The sequence below is a fragment of the Microchirus variegatus genome (assembly GCF_963457635.1).
Source record: "Microchirus variegatus genome assembly, chromosome: 17".
NCBI classification, from domain to species: domain Eukaryota; kingdom Metazoa; phylum Chordata; class Actinopteri; order Pleuronectiformes; family Soleidae; genus Microchirus; species Microchirus variegatus.
The window spans coordinates 21188186-21207852 of record NC_139818.1 but is presented as its reverse complement, the minus strand read 5'-3'; the positions used below and the strand labels follow the sequence as shown (position 1 = coordinate 21207852).

The 19667-nt window shown below is 40.1% G+C and overlaps 1 protein-coding gene across 1 annotated transcript; it reads right to left on the bottom strand.

The window, feature by feature from the left end:
- Positions 1-3795: 3795 nt before the first annotated feature.
- LOC310939535 (arf-GAP with dual PH domain-containing protein 1-like) lies at positions 3796-18891 on the bottom strand. The gene is made up of 9 exons (XM_083904308.1): positions 18800-18891; positions 16665-16747; positions 9122-9234; positions 7539-7685; positions 7179-7262; positions 6216-6278; positions 5922-5993; positions 5608-5836; positions 3796-3896 (listed from the first exon to the last, which is right to left on the bottom strand). The coding sequence occupies exons 1-9, from the start codon at positions 18886-18888 to the stop codon at positions 3868-3870; spliced, it is 909 nt and encodes a 302-aa protein (XP_083760434.1). The 5' UTR covers positions 18889-18891; the 3' UTR covers positions 3796-3867.
- Between the last annotated feature and the right edge of the window lie 776 nt (positions 18892-19667).

The following is a 19667-nucleotide window of genomic DNA, read 5'->3' as shown; positions in this document are numbered from 1 at the left end:
TGCATAACCAGCATAATAATGCATTTTTACAAACATGTAAATAAGCACTAAGATGTTTTCTATCAGCCTGACTAGAACAGTTTTTTTAAGTTTATTTAAGCCATAGTTCTTATTTTTGGAAAACAAAGTACATAGCATTCTTGCTGAGAGTTATATGAGAAGTTTGATACCACAGTCCCCTATACTCGTGTGCTACTTATAGCATAGTTAGTTAGCCTAGCTTAGCATAAAGAGTGCTAATTTTTAAGCCACAACCTATTGTTTTTATGCTTTTGTACAGGTCAAACTAATGAGATACAGCATCGGGAGTGCAAGTAGTGCTTACTTTTTAGATACGACCAGATTAGCAGGTTCTATGCTCTATGCTAATTGATGGCTATTAGCAAACTCAAATCGTTGTGTTATTATAATGTAGTTGTTGGCAGGTTATCTCCCCTAATAATCACATTTAATAGTGGATTTGGCCTATTTTGTGAGTGTTACAATGGAAATGACCCACAACCCTTTAATAAGCACTCTCATTTATGTGATTTATATTTGTCCGGGGAGAAATAAAGCCTTTAAGTTTAAGTAATAATATTTTGTTGTTGTACTATCCTGCTGATTTTACATGTTTTCTGTAGTTTTCATTGAGGCGACACAGTGTGTGCAGAGTGTTACAGGGACGCAGTCACAGCAACAGGCAGACACAATAAATCAAATCCAATATCTCCGAGGTATTTTTCTCCCCTGGCTGGACTTCGTGTCTGATTTTACTGCCGACCGGTTTTTCTAAGCGCTGCCTCGTTCCCAGTTTGTTTTGCGTCCAGTCCAACAGCTGCTGCGTTTCCTGGGAGTACATAAGATAATTTCACACTCCTAACTCTGCCTGATGGACTGGGACAGCTGGAGGAGGTGTTTAAAGTTTGCCTAAAGAATTACGCTAAAATAATACACTCGACAAATAGTTACGCTGGTAAAATATTCTGCGCTGAGGCAGCAGGTCGTGCCAGAATATTACTGGCAATATTATCTTTAGGACAAACACGGTGGCGGGCGGCTGAGATGGAGTCCCAGCCACTTTTTAAAGACTTCCTGTGCAGGGTTCGGGGCCCTGGCTGCTGCTGCTGCTGCTGCTGCTGCTGCTGCTTGCAGCTCAGTGGCTTCACTGTCTCGTACGTTTACCGTGGCAACCCCCGGTCACCAACGTCAACACAACCTCCAGACAGAGGGAACATTGATCGACAACGTTTTTTTTAAAAAAACACACAAAAAAAAAAAACCTGGAGCCATATACGTGGAAGTTTGTGTAAGAGAGTGGCGAGATCATCAGGTGACAGACGTTCAGTCAACACTCAGTGTGACTGCGTGGCTCCTCTGCAGTGGTTTGGTCGCTGTGTGACCATGAGCGATGAGCGCCACCTTCTGTAATGTGGAATAAATGAACAGTTTAGGGCCTTCACTGGAGTAGTAAGTGTCTCCTTTACAAAAAGTGAAAATGTCTTCACTCTACCCTCAATTAAATGTTGTTGTTTTTTTTATCTTACCTCATTTAGCACACAATATGATTCACACTATTTAAACTGTGCAATTGTATATCGAGCATTCACAGAATAAGTATAAAACCTAGTTTATCTGGAAACATTCATTAAAAAACATCTGTGTCGAGAGGGAACGGCGCAGAAGTGAGTCAAACTATGTCCTACACTTAGAAATAAAAGTGCTAAGTAGCACCATATAAGGTTCTTCGGCTTGTCCTCATAGGAGAACCCTTTATGAAAAGGTTCCACCTGGAACCCTTTATTCAGGAAAGGGGTTTTAAAGGGTCCTCTGGATCAAAATGGTTCTTACTGGAACCGTTAGTGTTACCAAGAACCCTCAGAAGCAAATGGTTCCAGGTAGAACCTCAGCCCTTGTAGAAGGACACTTTTGGAACCCTTATTTCTAAGAGTGTACAAAGGGATTCAGTGGAAAAAATGCCAAACTGTTGGTGGTCCACTTGCATTGTGGGTAATGTAGGCAGTTGGTTTTTTTCACAAAGTGGAGGAAGATCAGATTCGATTATGTACACAGATACTCAATGTTAAATCTATCTAAGGAGTCAATGTGGTCTGACTTGTAAGAGAAGAGCGCCATCTGTTGGGGAAAAAAGGACATAGCTGCACTTTTAAGCTAGAGCTGCCTGTAATGTGCACTCACGACAAAGAAACGTTATAACAGCTCATCTTAAGTTGTTGCTTTAACAGTGATATGTATTATTATTATTTTTTTTTTTAGTGCGTTAGAACAATATTGAGGTCTATTTTGTTCTAGTTTTATGGCCCTTTTTCGCCCTCATTTCTGGTACCTTTGCTCATCAAAGTCCATCCATCTTCTACCGCTTTATTTATCCTCCGCGTGAGGGTTTTCGACTGGAACTGGTGCTGAAAATTAGAATTAGAATGAGTCATTTTTGCACACACACACACACCAAAATTAGTGATAGTGAATTTGGCCTCTTTTTTTTTTTTAACACACCAGTAGTGAACACACACACACACAAGCTCATGGGCACTCCAGCCCTTGATCCTTACAGGAATTTGAACCAGCGACCCAGTTTCTTTAATCTTAGCCACAGGATGCCCAAAAGGCTGACATTCAACTAGATGTAGTTTTGTACGTCCTATTTTGTTGTTGTTGTGTGTGTACATTTGTACCACTCCACTCTACAGTAGAGTCAGGAAGTGAGATGTAGTTTATCTGTGCTTATACTGTCCCTATATAAAAGCTTTTTAATACACACATTAAGTCATCGTATAACCAGATTAACATCTCAAGTGACCATTATTGATTCCTGAAGACAAAGACACTAATGAAACGTCACACGACTCAGACACCGGTGCTCCATTTCAGACTCGTCTGTATTGATTTCTTGTTCTTAAATGAATCAAACTATCACTGTGACTCATGGACGGACACGACGACGACGACGACGACGACGACGACGACGTGTCCTCAAAACAAGATGCAAGAAAGAAAACAATGAAATCAAATCACCCCGACAGGTCGGTCTGTATATAAATAACACAATCTACGTCGTAATCACGTTACAATCCTTTAAAGCAGCCTCCGTATGGTCAACAGTACGAATAAATAAAAGAAGAAGAAGAAGAAGAAGAAGAAGAAGAAGAAGAAGAAGAAGAGCAGGGTCACGTGGAGGTTTGTAGAAGAAGAAGCCCTGCTGTGTCTGGCTACATGGACAGCGACGGCGATCACTGAGAGAGAGTTTGGTGTGCGGCGTGTGTTTTTTTGTTTTATGCATATTTGTTGTTGTTGTTGTTGTCGTTAACTGCACTTTGTAGATTTCAGCTTTTGAAACACAGCGACCTCACGGCGTCCTCAACACAGACACACACACACACACTCACACACGGACACAATTCACCACCCCACACGAAAAAAAAAAAAAGCCACTGTCGTCAAAACTGTACATTCAATAAATTAACAACGCGTCCGTCGTCTCTGCGGAAGCGACCCAGTGAAATGACTCTAGATTACATAATTACATTAGATTACAGGGAGAATGCACCATTCACGAGGAGAGGGGACGATGGGGGGGGGGGGGGGGTGGACGGCGAGATAATGTATAGCACAAGGCCCTGGTAGGTGCAACAGGGATGACATCACCTATTCTTTAGCCTCAGAACAAGCGTGTTTTTCAGTTCCTTCAGCGTTGGAGTCTCCTCTGTCTGTTCCTGCGTCTTCCTCTTCTCAAAGTGTCCAACCATGTTTTGACCCAACCACCCTCCACCCTCCACCCCTCACCACCACCACCGTCTGCGGCTCTGATCGGACTGGACACTGGACTGTGTGGCATTTCCTGCGAATTCCTGCAGGGGGCGGCATTTTTCAAGGCTTGTGTTTGAAATGAGCCTCCACTGCAAAGAGAGAGAGAGAGAGAGACGCAGCAGTCGGTAAAGACATGAGAATAACGGGAAAACAATGTCCAAAAGACTCAGGGTATATGTGGGTATAAAGGGGAACTCGTATCTCTCTCTCACACCAAACTCCACAGAGAAATATCAGTGTTTTTTTGTGAAATCTAAACAAGAGGATTTCAAACAGCAAAGACCTGAAGGCTTTAACAATAAGAGAAGGCGATTGGCTGCAGATTAAGCCTCTATATTACACCGACAGATCAGTAGTTTTCATATAACACGACTTGCACCAGGTCCCAGGTTGCACTGACTTCTGTTTTCATTTCTTTATTTTTACATTACCATGTTAAATATGGGCTTGTCTTATAGTTATATCCTAAGGTTTTTTTTTATCAGCAAAACCTAAGTAAACTGATGGAATTATTATATATTTTTTCCTCCATTTTCACCAACTATATAAACACACCTGTGTAAAATGTACTAAAAAAAAAAAAAAGGTATTGAAAAATTGTTGAATTTGAAGTTCGCTCGGCTCATTTTTATGACCAAAAAAAAAGAAAAACTGTCAATTTAAGTCACACTTCTGCACAATTATCACTAAAAAACAAGAAATATGTGATAAAATAAAATAAAATGAATAATGACTTTACAGAGGTGCGATATAGAGTCTAATATCCTTATTTTTCAGCACAAACTAGGCATACATTTTTTTCATTATTATTTTAGGCAACTATATAAACACACCTGAGTAAATAGTAATAATTGGATTGAATTTGTAATATTTGGCTAATTTTTACCAACAAAAGAAAAAGAAAAACAGTAGATTTTGTGACTTTTTAACAATTATCACTAAAACTAATAATAAAAGCGAATAAAATTAATCATAACTTTGACTCAACGACACATTTGAAGACGAAGAAAGCCTGAAGATGTGACCTTTAAACACACACCACCAGGATGTCCATATAAGGAGTTGTATAGTGTGTATAAGGGTGAACCTGCCGCACAGATCTGTGGTTAAATAATCTCTTTTGTTTTCTATTATTTATCAGTCTTTCTCTATCTGTCACTGACCGGAGCAAATTCCTAGTATTGTGTAAACTCTACCTGGCAACAAACCTGATTGTGATTCTGATTGGATCTCTTAGGTGGATCAACAACCTCAATCGATAAACTTAAAGGTGCATTATGTAATAAATCTAAAGCAACTGGCCATAAAATCCTCCTAATATGTCACAGAGACTCACGAATAATGTTCATATAACAAACTGAACTCAGTACAGCCAAAATATTTGCATTAAAAAAAATATTTTGCAGACTGCAAATCTTGGGCTGAATCCCAATTCCACCCCTTAGCCCTCCCCCTTCCCCCTACCCCTTGTTTTTGCGCGTTCATGTGAGGGGTAGTGCTGTCTCATTTCTCATAAGGGTTAAGGGGCAGGGCCACCTAAGGGGTGGAATTGGGATTCAGCCATAGTTTATGTTTTGAAATCATGTTTTGGCATGTGGCGCCACCTACCGCCGTCTACCAATCATTGCAGTCAGTAGAGTCTCGACCACGGGTTGCCAGTTACGTCAATTTGAATGTAGTAACCGTTTTTTGGCCACATTCTTACATATGGCGCCTTTAAAGATTGTCTTAGTTTAGGATAAAGCAGCAAAAGAACTATATCTTTTAAAAGCATATCAGGGAAACTTCTATTCCTTGTACCGGCATATTCCTGTGGTCTCATCGGTCGATTAATGACGCGCTGAAAGGCCGATATCCATTCCCGCTGCTCGGCCTCCGTCTCGCAGGCGAACAGAAACTTCCGGTCCGGCGTGCCGATGGTGATGCCGTGGTTCCAGTGGCAGCCCTGAGTGGACGGAGGCAAGCCGGACAGGACGGTGTAGCTGTTCTCCTTACTGCCGATGAAGACCTCGCCGCGGGCGTAAGCGTCCTGAGGGAACGGACGAGGGGACACGTGGGATGAGAGACACTTCAGACGCGGGTCTGAACAAAGCAAAAGAGCAGCTTCCTCTTACCAGCGGGTCTTTAAAATACATGAGTCTCCTGTCGTCCATGGTGAACCATCTCTTTTTAAAACCTTCTGTGTGCTGTGGAAAACAAGAGAAAATGGCCAAAATTACAATTGAACAGTTTTTGCTACATGTTTTTTGTGTTATAAAATTGAGTTTTGTGAAATTACTACACCCTAGATAGTAAAAAAATATATAGTTTTGATAAATATGTGTTATTTTTTAAGGAATTTCCATCAATAAGTGAAGTTAATGTCACTGTAAAGCAGCAGATCCAGTGGATTCAGCCACAGCACAAACCTTAGGGCCTGTTTTCTCCATAAATCCTTCCTTCATAAAGTTTCTGGTCAGTTTGGGAACCAGCTGAGACACAACAAAGTCACAATGAATAAGAATATACATGAATTATTAAATAACATTGCACATTTTATGCTTTCTGTATGTCATCCGTGCAGGGCCGCAACTAGTTTTTCAACTATTAAGCGATCGATTATGTGGTTTTAGAGTCGTTTTCAAGTAATTGCAACACATTTTCTGCTTTTTCAGCTTCTTAAATGGGAATATTTTCAGGTTTCTTTGCTCCATTTGACAAAGAAATCATTGAAAAACTGAATAATTTCGGTTTGTGGACAAAACAAGACTTCTAAGAACCATCATTTCCAGGTATTTGGACACACACTCTTAGAAATAAGGGTTCCAAAAGGGTTCTTCTACGAGGGCTGAGGTTCTACCTGGAACCATTTGCTTCTGAAAAACCCTTTTCCCAAAATAAAGGGTTTTTCAAGGGTTCTTGGTAACACCAATGGTTCCAGTAAGAACCATTTTGATCCAGAGAACCCTTTAAAACCCCTTTCCTGAATAAAGGGTTCTTGGTGGAACCCTTTAAAAGGGTTCTCCTATGAAGACAAGCCGAAGAACCTTATCTGGTTCTACTCAGCACTTTTATTTCTAAGAGTGCACCAGTCCTTTCTTTTTTAATCATCCTCTTGGGGAAATTCAAGTATCCCGTAGCTAACACTGGATTAAAAACATGTATAAATACATAAAACCATAAAAACACACAGCAATAAAACCATAAAACGTTTAAGTCACTGACTTAAAAACATCAAATAAGGCAGAGAGGAAAGTTCAAGGACAAGAAGTCACTTAAAAAAACACTCAAAACGTGTTTTATTCAACATTTTCTGGACCAAACATACACTCAATTAATTGAGAAAATAGACCTTAGTTGTCGCTCTAACATCCACAGGATCAGTGACTCACCTCCTCGTCACCCGCTCCAGGAAAAGCCACTTGCAGGTAGTGGAACCTTGCCGCTCTGATGGCATTGAACCAGTCGATCATCTCCTGTGAAGTAAACGAACGACAGTACGATCAATCATCGACCAATAAACCAGTGCCAGTCCAGGTGAATCATTTCCCTTCCGGCTTAATTTCCCTGACGTCAGTGAAGGCGTCGTGAGAGAGTGACAGCGAACCCGGTGAACTCACGTCAGTGACGCAGCTCGGCCAGCAGAGGGCACAGCTCTTTAAGTCTCAAAGGGGACATCTCTTTATGTCCTTAAATAAAGCAGGAAACATGGACAGTGTCTTTGAGAATAAGATACAGGTGGATAATCGCACCTTGGCATCACTGTGGTAGACGAAGATGTTCCTTGTGCTGTTGTCTTTCAGGTAGGTGATCTGAAGGCCGCACGGGTTCCCGATCTTGGCCGGCTGGAAGGTCGCGTTCAGGGTCTCGATTTTCATCAACGCCTTGGGATCCCGGGCCTTTGACGGGGAAACAGACGATTGACATTAAAGTGATAGTACGGAATTTTTTTGACATAAGACCTTTTTTCCAACTCAGCAGGTGTGATGGAGACGTCTGGAGACGTTTTCAAGAAATTTAAAGCGGAACTAGACCGGAAGTTCCTATTATCGCTGTTTTTTTTGGTGTGTATCTGCGTCATTACCTTGTTTATGAAGCCCTGACGGTTCAAAACAAACAGTTCAGCCATTGCTGAGAACGTTGTGTTTTATTGTAATCTCGGGGCTCAACGAGATCACTGAAAATCCCGTAATAGTTACGTAAGCAGCGATTCTCCTGAACAACCGATCGTCCTGCTCCGGGCACTAGTCCGGGCACTCCGGTTGCGTACATTGAACAGCAGAAGAAGAATAACGTCCGTTGTGGAGGTGTTTCACGAGCGACAGTGTCTTCTGACTCTGGGTCTGACTCCGGTTTAAAGTCATAAAAGGGACTGCGGCGGGGAGTCGTGAAGAAGCTATTTTTAAACACTGTTAAAACAATGTTTTGATAATGAGGAGCAGTGCATCCGCCGTTCCAGAGGGGGGCGCTGCGCTTCTGAGAACGGATGTGCTGGATAGTACTGGCCAATCACAAGACTCTGTCTTCTGGGGGTGAAAGTTCACTCTGAAACATCGCGGCTGAAAAACACTGTCAGAAAAGAGGTATTTTACAGCAACTAGGAGGTTTTTGACCATAAAAACAAGTTAATATATGTAAGTAGACCTCCATAACTAACATTTATGTGCAACAGGACCACTCTATGTCACCTTTAATTCAGTTCTTCTAGTTGCTGAGTTCGCTGATGCTATGGCTAGCGCAAGTCAATGATACAAGTTAGCATGGCATTAAAAACACTCATACCGACTCCACAGTGCACCTGAGGCAAATCGATTGTAGCGGCAGACTATAGATGTACATATCTGTGTTGATAGAATGTTTGAAATAAAACCAACCTTGCAATTTGAAGGATTTATGTCTCAGCAGCAGCAGCAGCGCGTCATACTTCCGGCAGCGGCGGACTGATTCCGCTGCCGGAAGTATAGTGCTGAGAAAGTAGTCCCTCAAAAATTCATGCAATGCGACGTTAGTTTTGTTTCAAATATCATTCTATCAACACAGATATGTACGTCGATAGTCTGTCGTTACAATCGATTTGCCTCGGGTGCACTGTGGAGTCGCTATGAGTGTTGCTAATGCCATGCTAACTTGTTTTATTGACTTGCGCTAGCCTTAGCATCAGCGAACTCGGCAACTAGAAGAACTGAATGAAATTTCTTGAAAACGTCTCCAGACGTCTCCATCTCACCGGCTGAGTTGGAAAATAGGTCTTATAGGTCCAGAATTCCGAACTATCCCTTTAATGTTCATGTTAACACATAACAATGTTATGTGTTAAACAGCAGCTCTCGCTTACGTCCTGCTTGTTGAAGTACTTGAGCGCGCCCTCCCTCTCCGACAGGATGAACTTTCGGCTGAGGAACTGACCGTTGTCTCGGCCTCGTTTCCATAGAAACCCCTCTCGGTACCCTGGGTAGAGAGAGAGACGGGCGGGAAACGTACACGGAACGGATGAGAAGATCGTATCGACAGACACAGAGGTGATGTACCGATTCGGTGACGATTCGGAAAGAACATCCACTGAAACTGGAGATCGTTTTTAAAATCTGGAGAAGAACACGGAGAACAGTGTGTGAGTGAGAAAACACAGCACAGGGGACACGAGGAGGTGGTGAGACAGTGAACGCAGCATGAGACAGTGAACGCAGCATGATTCAGCACAAAGACAGAGATTCTACCGTCTCTGTACCAATCAACATCCTCTGAATGATACGATGCTCCATTCAGAGTCGCACTAATGCGTGTTTTTTACATCTCAAATCTGGACCCGTTTCTGTGGCCCGATGCTGAACCGACACAAAAGTGACTATTTGCCATTCGAGCGATTTAAACTATTCTGCTGAGTGTTGACGGTCAAATTAACGACAATCGCCGTAATGAAAATGAATGAAGGTGGGTTTAACAAGAGATAATGACAGAGTGTTTATAAAGTTTATGTAGAAGTTTAGTCTGTTTTCACAATATTGTAAGTAGAAAAATATAGGTTCTTGGGTTGCAAAAAGGGTGGACAATTCCCTGTACACTATCAGGAATTTTGGAAATATTACAAAATTGGAAAATTTCCATGGGAATTTATGAGAATTTCCAGGAAATGTTGAATAAAACAGGTAAAATAAACGATTATGTTAGAGAGGGTACATTTCCAGTAACTTTCCATGGGAACTTTGGTTCAGGGATTTTGGAAATATTCCAAATTTGGAAACTTTCCAACGGTATTTATGAGATTTAACTGGATATTTTTGGGATAAAATAGGTAAAAAAAACAAAAAACTGTATATACAGATAATTAGACAGATCAAAATATATATAACATTTATTTTTGGTTTATATAAATCATCTGTGCATGTGATGTAAGAACAGCAATGATATTCAACCATATTTGCATCAAAGTTTTGGTTTTAGCCACAATTACACTATATACGGTAACTATATTTTAGTTGCCAACCTGTAATTACGGTTTTTCTCAATTGTTTACACACAAATTCTGGTACTTGAGACACAATGACCACAACAGGTAACTCATGCACCAACCAACCCCCTGAACCAGCTCTGCTAAACTACAAGCACAATTCCTGCTTTACACTCAAATTGCAGTTGTAAAACACACTTTTTTTCAAAACACTACACACAATTCTCTGCATTTGGCACAATTTTCATGAAGAAAATCTCTTGTTTTCACAAGGAACACACTGTCATTCAAAATTCCAAAGTTAATTTCCCTACTATGCAAACTGACTCATCACATGGGAAAACACCTGTGACACAGGTTTACAATTTGCAATCAGTGCATTAGAATAAAAGGTGCACAAATGTACACTGTGTACATTGTTTTTGTGGGAAATACATAGGAATACAATATATTTGTTACTGTGTATTTGTGTGTTTTGAGTATAAAAACAATCCATCCATTATCTAACGCTTCATCCTCCACCGGAGGGTCGCGAGGTGACATAGGGCGATCGGCGGGGTCACACCCTGGACAGTTCACCAGTCCATCACAGGGCCTATAAAAAAATATTCTAAAATATTTATTTTACACACTTATGTATGTACTGTCTGTAGTTAGTGTAACACTAAACACTAAAAAAGGCCTAAGTCATTATGATCGATGAAGAAGAAGTGTTTTCCATTCATCATAGTGTTTTACATAGAGCACATCAGTGTTCAACTAGTTCTTATAAATGTCTGTTGATATGATGGTTCGTGTGTGTCATTTGAAAACAAAATACCATTTTGAGAAGAAATAACATTGTTTTGAATGTTAAGTTGCATTTTGCAGGAGAATTGAGGGGGTTTTGCCCATTGTGTGTGTGTGTTTTTTGGATTTTGTGTGTAGAGTTGTGAGAGCATGAGGCAAGCTTTCAGAAAATGTGTGTAAACAATAAAAAAAAAAAAAAAAAAAATTCCAGTGCATGCCCATGGAAAGTTTCCCAATTTGAAAATTCCCAGAATTTTGCAATCCCAGTTGTGACATTTTTTTTAATTAAAAAAAATACCGTAGCCCGTACAAGTTCCTTTTTGTGTGTATTTTTTCGTTTCATATAGAGTTCTGAATAAACGTATTGCATCCGTACCGTCTTCATCAACACAACACGGTGTCCATATTGTAAATAACAGCTCCATTTAGAGTCAAATACAGCATGTGTTTGAGCGGGAACACAGTGAGACAGCTGGTTCTAAACTAAAAAAAAACAGCAAAAAAAAACACTACACACCGAGCTTAAAAACAGGAGTTCACAAACCAACGAGTGATTTCACGGTGGATTTACACTCTCGCTCCAAACATTTCCCCATTTTCTGTAACTTTCCAAAATATCACGTCGACCCTCGCGTCCAGCAGAGATTAGCCAGCTGTGTGGAGGCGAGAGACGAGCCGAGGTTTACTGAAATGTGCGCAGTCATCGTGACGCCTTCGCTGTCCCTTCACCTGCGATTCCAGGCTCATGCAACAGTGACAACGCAAACAAAAACAACGAGTCACTCTACACCAGAGTCTCATGTGTGAGTTTCCTTGTGAGGACATCTTGGGGAAAGTGAGGACATTTTGACTTGTCACTTCTGAAAGGAGCCTTTTTAAGGGTTAAGGCTTGGTTTTAGGGTTAGAATTGTGTGTAGGTTAAGATTGTGTGTGTGCGCGTGACTGCGACATTCTGACGTGAAACATTTGCCGACGCTAGCATTACCTCATCGATCATCGATCGCCCCCCCCCACCCTTCGTCCCCTCCTTCCCTTTCGATCTCTGTTCCTTCCTCTTTTTTCCGCTTTATCGTTTTGCATAAGTGATCAATGTCCACGCTGGCTGCTTCCGAGGCTACTGTACACACACACACACACACACACACACACACACTTTGTTTATACTGTATCTTTATGAGGTCTTAAACATTTAAAAAAACTATCCTTATGGGGACATTTTGGCCTAGCCTCACAACTTTAAAGGGCTTTTTCAGGGTTAAGACTTGGTTTTAGGGTTAGAATTGGGTTAGGGTTATGGGCAGGGGTAAGGTTAGGCACTTTTTTGTGATAGTTAAGGTATTAAACATGTAAAAACCTATCCTTGTGGGGACATTTTGTCCAAGCCTCACGACTTTGAAGGGCTTTTTCAGGGTGAAGACTTGGTTTTAGGGTTAGAATTGGGTTAAGGTTAGGGTTAGGGGTAAGGTTAGGCACTTTTTTGTGATAGTTAAGGTATTAAACATGTTAAAACCTATCCTTGTGGGGACATTTTGACCAAGTCCCACAACTTTAAAGGGCTTTTTCAGGGTTAAGACTTAGTTTTAGGGTTACAATTGGGTTAGGGTTATGGGCAGGGGTAAGGTTAGGCACTTTTTTGTGATAGTTAAGCTATTAAACATGTAAAAACCTATCCTTGTGGGGACATTTTGACCAAGTCCCACAACTTTAAAGGGCTTTTTCAGGGTTAAGACTTAGTTTTAGGGCAGGGGTGTCAAACCCATTTTCACTGAGGGCCACATCAGCATATTGGTTGCCCTCAAAGGGCCCAGATGTAACTGTAAGACAGAATAAATGTAACTTAATGTAAACGTACCCTCAGAAAGAGACTTTGAAGCATGAGTGCGGCTTTCACCGCCGCATCGTTTTTTGGTTCTGGCTTTTGTGAACACATTCTGCTGCGATCGCAGTTTTGCCTTTTAATTCTTTGACAATTTGTTGTTTTTCTTGCCGGCTAACTTTGGCACACTTGGCTCCTTGTTTGGCGTCAACATGCCAACACAGATTGTTCTTCTTTCACGACCGACACGGCCTCGTAACACAAAAGACGTACCGGTTTTTCTGCTTGAAGCACAAACCGCATTCCGTCTGCATCAGTCTTTCTCTTCCTGGATATTTTTGGTATCATTTGTGGATATTGCAATCTCAATTTGATGCATATACAATGTTACACTAGCAATCCAGTGGCGGGATGCCGTGACTTCACGGTTACACAATCGCCGTGCATTGCGGGAAATGTAGTTTATGGTCAACACACGCATTAAAGCAGCATAGACCTTGCGGGCCACATAAAATGACGTGGGGGGCCTCATTTGGCCCCCGGGCCATGAGTTTGACACGTGTTTTAGGGTTGGAATTGGGTTAAGGTTAGGGTTAGGTTAGGGTTAGGTTAGGGTTAGGGGTAAGGGTAAGGTTAGGTATTTTTTTGTGATAGTTAAGGTAGTAAACATGTACATTTTGGCCAATTCCCAAACCTTTAAGCCTTAAGATTAGTTTTAGGGTTAGAATTGGGTTAAGGGTTAGGGTTAGGCATTTTTTTGTGAAAGTTAAGGTATTAAAAATGTTAAAACCTATCCTTGTGGGGACATTTTGGCAGTCCCACAACTTTGGCTTTTTTCAGGGTTAAGACTTGGTTTTAGGGTTAGAATTGGGTTAAGGTTAGGGTTAGGGGTCAGGTTAGGCACTTTTTTGTGATAGTTAAGGTATTAAACATGTAAAAACCTATCCTTGTGTAAACATTTTGGCCAAGTCCCACAACTTTAAATGGCTTTTTTCAGGGTGAAGACTTGGTTTTAGGGTTAGAATTGGGTTAGGGTTGGGGTTAGAGGTTAGGAGGTTAAAACGCTGTTGCACAGGCCTACTTATCCGGCTTGTGGTGTAGGTTAGGTTAGGGTTAGGTTTAAGGTTAGGCACTTACGTGTGATAGTTAAGGTAAGGGTTAGGGTTAGGGTTAGAGAATGCATTATGTCAATGATGTGTCCTCACTAAGATATTAAAACGTGTGTGTGTGTGTGTGTGTGTGTGTGTGGGTGTGTGTTCTTGTACTTGCGCCATACTGAGGACCAGTGAGGGTTTTTAACCAACAAAGTGAGGACATTTTTACGGAGTGAGGACATTTTGGTCGGTCCTCACTTTGTTTTCATTGAAATCACTTCCTTAGGTTGCTATAACATGCTATACTCTTTGTCAAAAAAATAAAAAAATTCAAATTTTGGACGACGAGTATATAGTATGAGTTTTTGTCAAATTTTGGACCAAACATTTTGCGTCAAAATTTTTTTTCAAATTTTGGACCAAACATCTTGGGTCCAATTTTTTTTTTTTCAAATTTTGGAACCAAAAATTTTGCGTCATTTTTTTTCAAATTTTTGACAAAACATTTTGGGTCAAATTTTTTTTTTCACATTTTGGACCAAAAATTGTGCGTCATTTTTTTTCAAATTTTTGACCAAACATTTTGGGTCAAATTTTTTTTTTCAAATTTTGGACCAAAAATGTTGCATCAATTTTTTTGTCATTTTTTTTTTCAAATTTTGGACCAAAAATGTTGCATCAATTTTTTTGTCTTTTTTTTTTTCAAATTTTGGACCAAACATTTTGGGTCAAATTTTAGTAGATGTCATTCATGAAGTAGATATTTGTAATTGTGTTGATTTATAAAGTGGAAATGCTGGTCCTCACTTTGTCAGCTCTTTTACCCGGTCCTCAGTATGCAGCAAGAACAAGAATGTGTGTGTGTGTGTGTGTGTGTGTGTGTGTGCGTGCGTGCGTGTGTCCACTGTAACAATAAACGGGTGAGGTCACCGTGATCCAGTCATAATATCCTCATCTTCAACAAGATGTGAAATGTATACTGAAGATACACACACAACATTACTGGGTCCAACACACATACACACACACACACACTTAAATGGCACTTTCTGTCAGTGTCGAGGCTTAAACGTGCTTTTACGCTCATAAATGCAAACGCATAACCACTTATGAGATGACAGACCAAAATTAATGTTTCAGGGTAATTGAATTCCTGTTACTGGCATCAGCCAGTGACACGCTGGCCTGGCTTGGCTTGGCTGCTCCGATGAGTTTTCAAGGTTCCCGCTAATGGAAGGGTGGAAACCTTCCACACACACACGTCTGCCGCGACAATAAAACACATTTTTTTGCTCCCCGTACTGGACACAGACAACTAAAACTCCAGCGAGCCGTGAAAATCCATGCACATCTGCGGTCCATCTGTGAACTATAGCGAACAGGCCCTTCATCATATCTGCGATAAACAAAAACCTGTGCAGGACGAGGAAGTTACTTTCTTAATGTGATGTAAGAGGACACCGGGGTCACGACAAGGTAACACCATCACAACATGAACTGTGCTTTAGCTTAAATGCGGAAGTTTTTAGTGATAAAATTAGATTTTTTGTCTTTTAGATGAATATGATAAAAACATACGCTGTCTGTCTTAATTCTCATTGATCTAATGCAGGAGTCTCAAACTTAAATGTCCTGGGGGGCCACTCAGCGTCTTGTCTGGATGAAATGAGCTTAAAAATCATATCACAGTATTCCCTAATTATATCGCATTAATGGCTTTCATTAGGACATTTAATATAATGTCCTAATGAAAGTGTCTGTTTTGATATGGGACAATAAATGTTCATTATAAATGTATTTATGAAACAGACAGAAATAAGTGATATTAAGTGGAGGGCCACATGAAATTGATTGGGGGGGGGGGGGCACGGGCCGTGAGTTTGAGACCTCTGACTTTTTAAAATTTCTATTTTGTTGTTGTTTAAGTATTTATTTTTTTAATCTTGCATCTTTGCCAGTATAATCCAGTGTCCGCCTCATTTATTTGGGGACAAAGCAGTGAGCAGAGGGTTATTCCAAAGTTGCAAAACTAATAATGAAGACATTTTCAACTTAAAGGTGCATTATGTAATAAATCTAAATCAACTGGCCATAAAATCCTCCTAATATGTCACAGAGACTCAGGAATAATGTTCATATAACAAACTGAACTCACCAACAACAACAGTACAGACAAAATATTTGCATTAAAAAAAATATTTTGCAGACTGCAAATCATGTTTATGTTTTGAAATCATGTTTTGGCATGTGGCGCCACCTACCGCCGTCTACCAATCATTGCAGTTGGTAGAGTCTCAGCTGCCCGAGCAACCACGGGTTGCCAGTTACGTCAGAAAACGAAACCTAAAAGACCTATTTTGAAGAATGTTTGAATTTGAATGTAGTAACTGTTGTTGGCCACATTCTTACATATGGCGCCTTTAAAAGAAGGCAATTTATGTTCCACAACAGCTCAAACATGATATACTTTCATTCAAATCATATACTACTATCTACTTTAAAGGTATAAAGGTAAAGTAAAAGTAAAAAAAGGGTATTTGTTTGGGAAATGTTTCCAGTCCTATATTTAGTGGTAGATCCCATATGTGTGACTGACTCGAAACATGCAAATAAATAACAGTTATTATTGTTTATTATGTTTATTATAATACATTTCTGAATGGCAATAAAGTCTCAGCTCTGTCGGGGCTGGAGTCACCAAAGAAGTGGAATAAAAGCAGTTTGCACAAACCTGCAGAATAAGGCTCCTGTTTCTCGATGAACTCAAACTCGTTCCTCTCGTACTTGGCTCTGATCCACTGCTCTCTCAACAGCCTGGAGACAAGATGGAAAACACACACACACACACACACACACACCTCAGTAAGTTTAATAAAACACTCTTTTTATGACACAGAAAAGCGATAAAATGTAAATAAAGCAGCTATAACACGTTCCTCGTCAATGTGCGTTACCTAACCTTAAACACAATGAAGCAGCGCTTGCACTTTTCTGCATCTAAACCCAAATCTCAGTGTGAGAACACAAACGTCCACACTCAGCACATCACCATGCCAACAGCCTGTCTCACCGTTTCCTCCTCCATCCCTTCCAACCGTTTCCATTCTCCCCGCAGGCTCCACACCTCTTTCATCCTTTTTTCGCTCACTACTCTTCTCTTTTATTGGCTTCTCTAATAAATAAATCAGTTGTTCTTTCCACATTAAAAAGAAAGCAAAATGCTTAACTTTGAGCAGATCATTGCTTTCAAAGACACTTTCGAGGAACTCTGGATCTTAAGCACTGAGCTCTCGCTCTACTTAAAGCTGCCATATGTAAGAATGTGGCCAAAAACAGTTACTACATTCAAATTAAACATTTCCGAGGTTTTTAAGGTTTCTTTTTCTGACGTAACTGGCAACCCGTGGTTGCTCGACAGCTGAGACTGAGACGGTAGGTGGCGCCACATGCCAAAACATGATTTCAAAACATAAACGTGATTTGCAGTCTGCAAAATAATTTTTTTTTAATGCTAATATTTTGTCTGTACTGTTGTTGTTGGTGAGTTCAGTTTGTTATATGAACATTATTCCTGAGTCTCTTTGACATATTAGGAGGATTTTATGGCCAGCTTTAGATTTATTACATAATGCACCTTTAATCTTACTCGATTAATTGTCCTTGGTTGCATAAAATGTCCAAAATGACTCAGTCTAAATTATTTCTTTGATATGTGAAGCAAAGAAATTAGAAAATATTCACTAAGCTGAAACACATCTGTTTCAATGTGTTTTAACTAACACAGCAATTAATCAATTGTTAATCAACTACTAAATGAATCACTGACTAATTTTGTCGACGATTAATAATTGATTAATTGTTGTTTTATTGCTGACACCAGGCTATCCAGAATTACAATTACAGACGTCATTCTTACGAGTCAAAACTACAGTTTCAGATATCAACGTCGAGATACCTGCAACTTTAAACGACTTTCGGAAAGTTGCACAATATAGATAAAAAGCACAATAAAGATATCTTCAATTGGGGATAATCAAATTGTGACTCGTCATAATGATATCTATATAGCTAGAATACACAACTGCTAGTTTTGACAAGTCAGAATGACATTGCGGATATTAGCTAGCTAGCACCTGTTAGCAATATAGCAACCAAAAAGGACACATAACAAGTCCTGCTTTTTTATAAACAAAAAGTATATTTATGAAACATGTTAAACACTTTGTTAAATTATGCTTATCCTACACACAGACACACTTGATGACATTTTGAAATTCCAGAAGAAAGAATGCACAAATGTGGAGAATGTTAGCTAGGGGACCGTATCTATGTTCCCCGGGTCCTATGTTCCCCGCTTTGTATGTGACCGGGGGAACATAGGACCCTTTCTCTAACCCTAATTCTAAACCTACCCTTTTTCAAAAAAAGGGCCCTATGTTCCCCTGTCACATACAAAGTGGACCTTTTTTGTGAAAAACGGGGAACATAGGTACGACCCCGTTAGCTAGCTAGCTAGCTAGCTTGCCGTCACTCATTAGCAAAATAGCAACCCACTGGGACACGCACACAGAACAAACCACTCCTCGTCTTTGTTATTTACAGAACAAAAGTCAAAATATAAGTGAACGTAGTTAAAACACGTTTGGTATTTTGTTAATTAAAGGTTATTGTACACACGGACACACACCGTGACATTTCAGTCGTGCTGGTATCACAATAAGTCTGTTTTGACTTTTGCAGTTTGGCCGTTTGGTAGAAATGGAAGGATTTTCTGCTTTATTAAACCATGTAAGGACCGTGTTATCGAAGGGTTTACAACTCGCAGCGTTTGTGTTTTGAAAGAGGCCAAACGCAAATTGTACTCACTTGCAATCGCTGTGTGTCGGTCTGTAGTAGAACGCAGGAACCTTCTGCTCATATTTGGCCTTGGCTGCATTGTTTCCCATCGCAGCCATTAACTGAAAGAGGAGACAAGACAACAATGTGGTAATCTATACACTGTTCATTCTCAAATGTACAATCTGCCGTTGTCTCCTTCTTGCACGAAATCCAGACGCTCGGGGGGTGAATGGGAAGCCAGATAACATTTTGATGGAAAAAACACCGTTGCAGTATTGTTACTATGAAAAACCTAGGAATAAATGAAATAAAATAGTAGTATAAGTGCAACTAAAATATGATTTAAGTCATATCCTTATTAATAAAGTGCTTGCAGGAAGTTAAAATATTCATTTAAAACACCTACATCCTGTCAAAATAATCGCAGCAATGCCATTTCAAGGAAAGATCCAAAGTTATAAACTGATGTATGATATATTTACTTAGGGAATAACACTGTGCCTCATCTGATGCTAAATCCCTGAGCCCAGGTTGAGCTCCTCAGTTGGGCCTCGATCATCCTCTCAGTCCCTAGAATGGATATTCTGCTCTGTGGGGTTTTACCAGAGGCGATTCTGGAGTCTGTAGGGGCCCTAAGCAAAAATTCCCCGGGGGACCCTTCCTTCCAACCAGTGTTCATCACCATTATGTTATAAATAATCTAACACCAACGAAAAATGTATGAGTTCCAAATTTTTTTTTTTTTTTTCAAAATGAATGAAATAACATGGAAAAACCTTGTAATTAAAAAGAATGTGAAACCATAAATGTAAAGAACAATAAAATACTGTAAATAGCTTTTTAAAAAACTATATAAACTTAGTAAAATAAAATACATTACACTGTAAAGAACCCA

Coding starts and splice junctions, on each gene's coding strand:
- LOC310939535 (XM_083904308.1), bottom strand. CDS start 18,888: ATGGCTGCGATGGGAAACAATGCAGCCAAGGCCAAATATGAGCAGAAG. Junction 9,235..16,664: donor ACAGGAGCCTTATTCTGCAG/GTTTGTGCAAAC, acceptor CTCTCTACCCAG/GGTACCGAGAGGGGTTTCTA. Junction 7,263..7,538: donor TCTACCACAGTGATGCCAAG/GTGCGATTATCC, acceptor TTTACTTCACAG/GAGATGATCGACTGGTTCAA.